Source organism: Elaeis guineensis, chromosome 11 (assembly GCF_000442705.2).
Source record: "Elaeis guineensis isolate ETL-2024a chromosome 11, EG11, whole genome shotgun sequence".
NCBI lineage: Eukaryota > Viridiplantae > Streptophyta > Magnoliopsida > Arecales > Arecaceae > Elaeis > Elaeis guineensis.
In genome coordinates, this window is record NC_026003.2 from 117939644 (window position 1) to 117949137 (window position 9494).

General features: G+C 35.1%; 1 protein-coding gene across 1 annotated transcript; it reads left to right on the top strand.

Annotated features, from left to right (window-relative positions):
- The first annotated feature begins 1212 nt into the window (after positions 1-1212).
- On the top strand, positions 1213-9494 carry LOC105053886 (uncharacterized). Its single transcript, XM_010935218.3, has 9 exons — positions 1213-1579; positions 4207-4334; positions 4448-4519; positions 4666-4811; positions 4906-5020; positions 5096-5176; positions 6211-6348; positions 7524-7611; positions 9269-9494. Exons 1-9 carry the CDS (start codon positions 1339-1341, stop codon positions 9397-9399), a joined length of 1140 nt encoding a protein of 379 aa, XP_010933520.1. The 5' UTR covers positions 1213-1338; the 3' UTR covers positions 9400-9494.

Below are 9494 nucleotides of genomic sequence, written 5' to 3' on the forward strand. Positions count from 1 at the left end.
AAGAGTTGCATGAACCATGCAAAACATGTACATCATAGGATGCTCGTACCTCCGGGTGCTTGTGCCAATCCTCGGACCCGGATGTCCCTCTCCTTGACCAGATCGTAAGCTCCTTGAGAATCTGAAATAGCACTATGGACACAAGTGTTTAGTGAATAATGTAGTGATGATCCAGCCCAACTTTAACGAGGTACGTATACATCGTTGAATTTTAGGCTCCTGATTTCGCTACATGAAGCTATGTAAATTGATGGAATAATGGGTGTTCGAAAGTTTTGTATGTATCAAATAATAATTGGGCACAAAAATATTAGAGTAGACCGACAAAAATTTTTTTATCTACTTGCAAACTTTGCAACAATTTGATAAGATTTGATTTGAATCAAACCGATGGTATCTCTCTTTTTTTTTTTAAATAATTTTAATATTTTTCAAATTATATTTTTTTTGATCAAAATCATATCAACATGCCAATCATAAACTCTAGTATCCAATCCTTAATTCCACAATTGCATAAAATCTTAAAATTATAATCATATTATTTGTACACCAATCGAACAAAAAACAAGCATCAAACAAAATAGCTGGATAACAAACAGACGAGCAAATCAAGGATATATATTGTCGGTAGCATGAGACAAAGAATTTACAAGATTTCTCTCCGAACAAAGATGTAACTTATTTTAACACAATGAATCAATTCTCATGAGAAAAGAAGTAGGCAACCATCATAGAATATGAATTAATTTCTATCAAACAGTCCCTAAAAATTTTTATTTTTTTTACGGACATAAATCCTTCTAAAATAGTTTTTCGGATTTCATACATCAAAATCGACCGTAGATGATCATATTTGATGGATATCGTAGCATATTTCTCTCTCCTTGTATTAGGTAAATTGGGGTGATATAACAAGAGGTATTTTGATCCACTAAAAATCAAAACAACATTTACTGCAGAAATAATTAAAAAAGATCATTCATGCAAAAACTAAAAATGAAGTGGCAATATTTCTTTTAATACCCTTTTCCTTCAAGAATCTTTTTATTTACAAAAGATATATAAAGATTTATTTGTATTATCTGTATATATACCAAAGAAGAAGAGAGGGGACGATATGGAATTTTCTTAACAATCGCTGCACGAAATATGTTATAGCACCGTTATAACGATATTTGCTGCGATATAACGGCAGTTATCATCTTTCGGCGAAGGCGTGTCCCCAGGCAGAAAGCGTACGGCATTTCTGTCGAACACCTCAAAAGCGTATGTGCTCGAGAACCCTCTCGCCATAAAGCGGGCGAGAGCGGAGCGACCGACCCGACTCCAACCTTGGCCATGTCCTCCGCCTCACGGAAGCGCCCGAAGCACAGGGCTCGAGACCCGTCTCCGCCACTGGGTCTCTTGAGGGAGCCCCCTCGCTTTCTCTTCCCTTCCAAGGACGAGCTCTTGAAGCTCGTCGCCGTGATCGCCATCGCCGCTTCCGTGGCCGCCGCCTGCAACTACGTCGTAGCCTTCTTAAATCGCCAGCCCAAACCCTTCTGCGACAGCGGCGGAGAGTTTCAAGATCCGGTCTCCGGTGACGCCTTCTCCCTCTCTCTTGTTCTGAACGGATGCGTGCTGTCATCTGAAATCAGCTCAACTTCATGAGATAATTTTCATTGCTTATGGAACATTTACTTAGACAAGTTTTTTTGGCGATAAAGATCTCATGAAATTCTAGCCATCAGAGTATTTCTCGTGATCGTTCCTAATTTCTCCCACTTTTGAGTTTTGATCTTGTAGTTAACTAATGTTTTTTTTTTTTTTTTTTTTTTTATTGGACTAGTAAACCAATACATTAGCAAAATTATAAAATTAGATGGTAGAATCTTTTCTTCCTCGGTCCAGACTAGAAGCTTGAATTTCAGTACCAACTTCTACGAAAGGAAAAGGGATGAATTTCTGACAGAATACAGTGGTGGCGACGCCTTTAATTAGTTCAATAGCGTCATTATGTTAATGTGACATGCAAGATTTTTTTTTTTTAAAGAATAACATAAGATGGTTATGAACCATTTAGCGCAGATAAAATTTTAGGCGATGCTTTTTTTTTTTTAATAGTTTTTTTCCCCTCTCTCAATGATGTCATTGGGGGTTGACAGAGATTTTGAACTTTTCCATAATTCCATTCCGGGATAAAATGTTTTTCTTGTTGTTGATAAAATTCCTGGACAATATGTTGATATCAGACTAGGAAAATATAAATTTGATAGAAGTGGGACTAAATGTTGGAAAACATTTTAGAAATTAAGGGAAACTACCTATACAAACACGTGGAAGAAACCTTCATAATACCTTGAGCTCTTTTATCCTCACAAACCCAGTTCCAACTAGCCTTTTTACAAATCCCTGATTTCAAACAAAAACACATCACATTTATCTCCATTCATTGGAACTACATGAATTTACTGAATGTATGCTAAGAATCTTGGACTAGTCTTCTGATGTAAATTTTTGAACTTGCTTTCCTCAGTAGAGTTCAACCATAACACATCAACTAATCACATGTGCATGAGTTTATGCAAATTTTTCGCAGAACGCCGAATCAAGATTTTCAAGGCATAAGGTCACAGAAACTACAGATATTAAACTTCTATTAGCATAGTCATTGGCTCATTGCTATGGAGACACTTTAGCAAACATTGCTGGCATGTGTATGATATTTGTTATGATGCATAAGTGCCTTTTGACATGATTAGAGCATTCTTAGCATATTGTTAGCACAACATTCGAAATGAAATTGTAAGAATTACATATTGTAATTTGTAGTGGAGCTCTTAATCTTGTTGGATTAATTCATGCGAAGTTTATAGTCCTACCTTGCTTTCTGCTTCCATTTTGAATGCCTTTATTCCCTTAAGTTTGTGAAAGTGGATTCTTAATGTGCCACCAGAATGGACAAGTTATAGTTGCAAGTTGAAGGATCCTTTGCTAGGCAGACTTATTGTTTTTCCTTTTTTCTTTGGCAAAATATGGTCAATCAGCGATATTTAAAAGCACATAACTTTATGGGAGAGCGGATACATCAAACCCCATTTTCACTGAGACCAATGAAACCCTTTATCATGACCATTGAAAAGCATGAGATATAACTTGAACTTTTGGTGCTTATCCTTAATATCTTGATTGCCTTAAAATTAGAGGAAGTTTGTACATAGTCTATCAAGTTAGATTCTTTATGTGGGGCAAGATGATAAGAATACTACCTTATCAGGAAAATTTATTGGTATCTTTTATTTTAGACAGCTCAGTTACTACTAATGCCTGTCTAATCTTAGTCCTTCTCCACTATTTGATATTATGACCCTTTGAGGATTTCTTTTCTTTCTTCTCATATCCTGTTTTCTGTTATTTTCACCATTGATATATTTGGTTTGCTCAATAAAGTAATTAGTAATCATAAAACTCAGGTGGAAAGTATTAAGTAACATTTTGGATGCTTTTTCCTGGTTTGTGAAAAAGGTAGCGGCTCATGAAGTTGAAAAATCTGATGTCACGAAATCAACTCTCTCCTTGTCTTAATGACACCTGAAATTCAATTAGCACCATTTGATTTAACGAAACTCATAGCCATGCAAAGTGGAACTCTTTTTTATGCAATATTTCACAACTTATTTATTTATCTGTGAGCTTCAAAAGATAATTTTATTCTTCTTTTCTTTTTTTAGGTTTTGATTTGCGTCAGATAGGTTTCCTTTTCTCTAGTGATTTATTGACTACTTCAAAGATAAGTTTTATAGTTATTATAATTGAGACAACAAAATTAAGAAAACTTTGATTGGCATTGCCCATCAAAAGAAATAACAGAAGCATGTTTAACTCAAGAGTCAAGAAAAGGTGAAGAAGAAAGAAGATGAAATAAGATGCAAATTAAGAAAGAATCTTCCTTAATACTTCTGTTACTGTACACTTATTAGCATATTCAGCTTACTTTGAAGAATCAGGACTGTTAAACTTATCGTTGGGTGCTCATCTTCATGATTTTCTGGTATATATTTGCGAAAAATCATATCTAGAGTAGTTCTTCCACTAAGAGCTGCATTATTAGCATCTGTCCGGTTCTTACTATTGTCAGGTCTTTTCTAGTAGTGTTAGCTTTACATTCTTGTACGTGCAGTGTTACAGCTCAAGCATTTTGAGTTTTAAACCATGGAAAAATTACAGATTTTTGTGAACCTTGTCCGGAAAATGGGCAGTGCTTTGATGGCAAGTTAGAATGTGTTCATGGATATAAAAAGCATGGAAGGATATGTATAGAAGATGGAGTAATCAATAAAACAGCTAAGAAACTCGTATGTCCTTAATACTTTCCTTTTGAACATATTGAAACATTGATTCGAGATTTTAGGAAACTTTATTTGCTCCTTTTTCTGTGTCCTGTGATAATTGTATTTTGCAAATGCAGTTAGAGTTAGTAGAACGGCATGTTTGCGATGCATATGCACGGGTTTTGTGCGATGAAACTGGGAAGATCTGGGTCTGTTATCATCACCATCCTCATGGTTTTCATGCAACTTGTATATAGAAGTTTCTGGTATTGATAATCTTCATTTGTAGTTTGAACAAAAAGTTGTAGTTCTTAGATATATGCTGTAATCTTTGTTGTTTGAACGGGCTTTTCAGTTTGATAAGGCTGATATTACAAAGATACTTGATGATCACATAATGAAGGAAAGTATTGGCTCGAAAGATGACACTTTTACTTTTGCAAAGCGTAAAGTTATGGAAACTGCAGAAAGCTTTTTGGAGACAAGGACAACTCTTGACGGGTATCTCTTTCTTTTTATATCATTCAAGGTTGACACTGGCTATGGTACAACATGAATGATTTGCTTAATCAGCTTTATATCTTTTCATTTGTAGAGGCATAGAGTTTAAATGTCCAGACTTGTTAGCAGAACTTCATAAGCCTATCATTTGTTGCATCCGTCAGTGGATCCACAGTCACATCTTACTTGTGGTGGCAATGTCTGGTTTGGTAGGTTATCATAAACTAGTATTCTTGTCCAGATGTTTGTATTTAACTAAGCTGACATTGTAGTAGAACTTGCAGCTTTTGGGGTTGACAAGGTTCTTGTGGATCATACATCGAAAAATGTATCTCTCAAGCAGGGCTGAAGAACTTTATGAGCAGGTATACATGGATGCCTTGTTTCTCCAAGATCACCACAGAAATATTTCTTATTGAACTGCTGGTATGGAGTTTTACCATGGCAAGTTTTTTCATGTATTTCTTGCCTAACAAGCTACTTATTTCTAGCTTTCTCTTTTGCTATAATGGACCATCCATCCCATGCTTGCTTTTCACCATGTTTGAAGGTCAAACTGTCACCTATTGACAATATTCCTACCATTCACATGTAGTTGTCACATCATTCTTCTGCTATGTTTGTCCTCAGGTCTTGCTACATATTGTGTTGACTTAGTGTATTTTGTAAGGGTTTCTATGTTGGCCCTTATCTTGCACAAGCCCTATGTGCAGAATTTGGATAACCTTGTTGATTTATTTGTGGAAAGTTATGCTGTTGCCATTAATTTAAGGAATAAGAGATGATGCTTAGAAACATGCCTTACGATTATGAAGCAGACAGTCCAGGAAGTATGGAATGACAAGTGACTGTATCTCCTTTACTAGTGACCTGTAGATCAAGCAATGATTCTCATCAACATGCCGTGGCTACAGAAGCATGAGATTTTTATACATTAGTCATGGATGAAGACATGGTTATCAACTTCAACCGGCGGTCAGCCTTCATTTTGCATGTTTTGGATCACATGGAAATCATGAGAGGAGTCATTCTTGTATTCTTATCAAGGTTGTTATATGCCAATAGTAAGGGAATTACGCATGGCAGCCATTTGCTCATGAAGCAAATGACTCTAGATGCAGATTGACGATGATCTAGTCTTCCTTTGCTAGATTTTTGTATTATGAGCACTAATGTAGAGTATTTTTGGAACTGCATGGACACCTTTAATTGTGAGAATCCATATGATATAATACACGTGCAATTAAGAATTGGTGATGTATATATGCTTTTATCTATACCTTCAATTTCTTATTTTCATACTGGAAGCCAATTGCACAATTTTTTGCCATTTCATTTTCATCTGGATATTACATGCAGCTTGTCACTGTGGACTGATTGCTAGCTGACTGGGTTGCAGGTATGTGAAATTCTTGAAGACAATGCCATGAGAGCCAGGTCTGCACAGGATGAAGGTGAACCTTGGGTGGTTGCTTCTTGGTTGCGGGATCATTTGCTCCTACCAAAGGAAAGGAAGGACACCATGTTATGGAAGAAGGTATTCATCTCAATTGAATTTTCAAGTTTAAAGACATTATGTTGGCCCAACAAATACTTCTCTACTCAATTTTAGAAGATCAAAATTGAGTAATATAGAAATGAATACCAGTTTATCTATACTCTTTATTTTTCATTCTAGTTTTTAGCTTATTAGCCTTTGGCTTCAGACATGTTTCTGAAATTTGACTTGTGATCGCTTGAAAGAGTGGCACAAATTGCATTGCACTTATTAAACAACTTAGCCAATCAGGTCTAATAGTACACATCATAGTATTATATTATAGCCAGTGCTGTGGATAATAAATTAATTTCATCATAAGATTGTTATGTTGTGATTTCATCTAGATAGGCATCTTCAAATTCCAGTGTAATTTTTCTTGGAAGTAGCAGCATTCATATTTTATATACTACATAATTGTATAGTGATGAACACATCTATTATTAAATAATCCAATATGATCAGGAAAACCAATTCTTTGAGCTGGTCCATGATCTTCAATATCCAAATTTAGTAGTTATTCTTGAGATTGCATTGTTAGAATGCAAAATGGTAGAATTATATTTCCTTGGCTTAGTAAATAATAATCTCAATATAATAATGAATAACATGGCTTCTATCTTGATTCTTTTGTTGTAGATTTTGAATTTCTAAAAGAAAATCTGTCATTTAATACCTACCATGATGTCTTGATGTGCATTGCCACTTCTAAAATGTGTTAGTTTTTAGCCTGCAATGTGCCTGTGGGCAAAAATTTTCATTTGCCATTGATACAAATTGATCACTTGTCATTGTTGGTCAAAGAACTTCCATCTTCATGGCAAACCAGTTGCTGTTCGACAGATCAACTTTTGCTTGTTGCATAATAGGGAACCTCTTTAGTGGGATCGCAAATTTGTTCATAATTATTAAAGAAAGATGCCTACTGCTTGTTTTAACTATTTGCAATCAAATATTGCCGTTATTACTTCGCACATATTGTGCTACATATTCAAGTAAATATAGAAGGGCTCGATATTTTGACTTTTTTGCTTAATTTACCTAGTTATCATACAGCAAATGGACTTCATTCTTTATAGTTGTGCATTATGAAATGTAGCTGTGTATTCTATGTTCTTTCAAGCTGCTAGCTTATGGTTTCTTTATGGGATGTCATCTAATCCTCTTGATCGTAGGTTGAAGAATTGATTGTAGAAGATTCTCGTATAGATCAGCATCCAAAGCTGATCAAGGGAGAGTCAAAAATCGTATTGGAATGGCAAGGTACATTATTCTTTTGTAATGATGTTCCCCCACTCTCTCAATATTAATTGACATAGTTCTTTTGATAACTTAAATTATTAAGGACATAAATAGCATAGGTTCTTTATTCTTGCTTCTTTTTTTTTTTAAAAGAAACCTGTATTGCATTTAGTGTACTTATCGATGCACTGATTTTATGTATTTAGAGGAAATTAATTCTAACAGAAGTCAGTAGAAACTACCATTAGAGATCATTTTTAACCTTTTATTAGTAATTGCAAGAATTGTAAATATTACACGGAAGTCAAAAAGACCAAAACAAAAAAACAAACACATGTTATAAAAAGAATCATACCAGTCTCTACCAAAAAGAGAACCATGCCAGGAAATACAGAGATCATGATATGAAGCCTGGCGTTGATCATGTGGACTGCTGAAACAGTCTGGTACTATAAGCTCTGACTGATCTCTCTCCATCATTTTATTTTGATTAATTTTCTTTAAATATTCTGCTTATCTTATCAAGATTATGATAATGCTTGAAAATCAGATCTTTTTTCTTTCCTGATATCCAATTCTCTAAGTTTTTTTTTTAAAAAGAATTCACAGAGCCTTGCTGCTAAGAGTTCTCATCAAATCATTAATTAACTTTCCCTCTTGAGCTTCTACCTTGTCATTCTTTTGTGTAAGTTAACCAAAACCATTCCTTCGCTACAGCAAGGTATCTTTAAATTACTGCTAAGTGCAATTGAACAAAGCCTAAGCTATCAGCGAAATCAAAGAGACTACTCTAATGTATAACAACTAACATGTGGAAGAGCAAGTAGATTAGTAAAACAATCACAACATTTTAAATATGCCAAAAAAGTCTTTCTATTTGAGTATCAATTCTTTCCCTCCTGTTAGATGACACTGTTGAAGGCTCAACTGGTAAACCTGAGTTCTTGCCCTACTGATGAGGTGCCAGAATTGTTTTTCCAAAAAAATTGTAGTTACAAGAAGAGTCATGAAGCTTTTAAATCAAGAGAATCTCATGGAAGCTGGTGAATGGTAATGCCATTTCATAAGCCAGAGGAGGTCTGATAGTTCTCTCCTTGGTGGAAGTGAGACCTTCAAATTTAGAGAGCTTAGCTTGCATTTGAGGTATCTTGCCGATGCATACATATGTTTGTTAAAGAGAAATGCAGAACAAATTGCATACAGAAACAAATAGAATATCACTTTTCTCTACGTTAATGTTTATAGTCTACTTTATTTCAACAAAAGAAGTTTCAAAGTAATAGTGAAAAAATTTCATGAATGCTGTGAGTGTTTTGAGCAGTCTAATTTAGAGGACCCGCATCAACCATGTCCCACATATTTGTGTTGAACTTACATCCTTGCACCATTATTTTTTCTTATTACAGCTCATCCTGGAACAAAAGGTAACCCAGCATATCATCAATATGCCTGGCTGTATCTTACTTGCGCTGGTACACATGCTGGTCTAAGTAAAATTTAGCCAACTTTGGGCCTGCAGCTGCTTAAACATTTCAATGTCACTCAAAAGTCCATATTGTCAGTTGCTGGAAACTTCGTATAAATGCATTCATCTTGATTGAACATTTTTTTACCCACGTTGAGCTTTATATATTTTGTGAAATGAGCTAAGATCATTGACAAACATTGTCTACTGCAGTTGATGGTTCGCTTAGTTCGAAGATGAAGTTGAAACGGGCTGCAAGCAAGACCAAACATAGCAGCAGCATTGATGTACCTTCGGGGCATGAACAATGTAAACAGAAGATATGTAAGTCCCTGTTTTCATAGATGGCATTCTGGATGTACGAAATGAGATTGACGATGTATACTGTATGTTTTACCTTGAATTCATCTTCAGAATGATAACAGCCGGCTTTTTGTCC

What these genes read in the sequence shown, in the direction of transcription:
- LOC105053886 (XM_010935218.3), top strand. Translation starts at nt 1,339, where the DNA reads ATGTCCTCCGCCTCACGGAAGCGCCCGAAGCACAGGGCTCGAGACCCG. An exon ending in ATGAAACTGGGAAGATCTGG is followed by an intron (nt 4,520 to 4,665) that starts GTCTGTTATCAT and finishes CGGGCTTTTCAG; the next exon opens with TTTGATAAGGCTGATATTAC. An exon ending in ACAAGGACAACTCTTGACGG is followed by an intron (nt 4,812 to 4,905) that starts GTATCTCTTTCT and finishes TTTCATTTGTAG; the next exon opens with AGGCATAGAGTTTAAATGTC.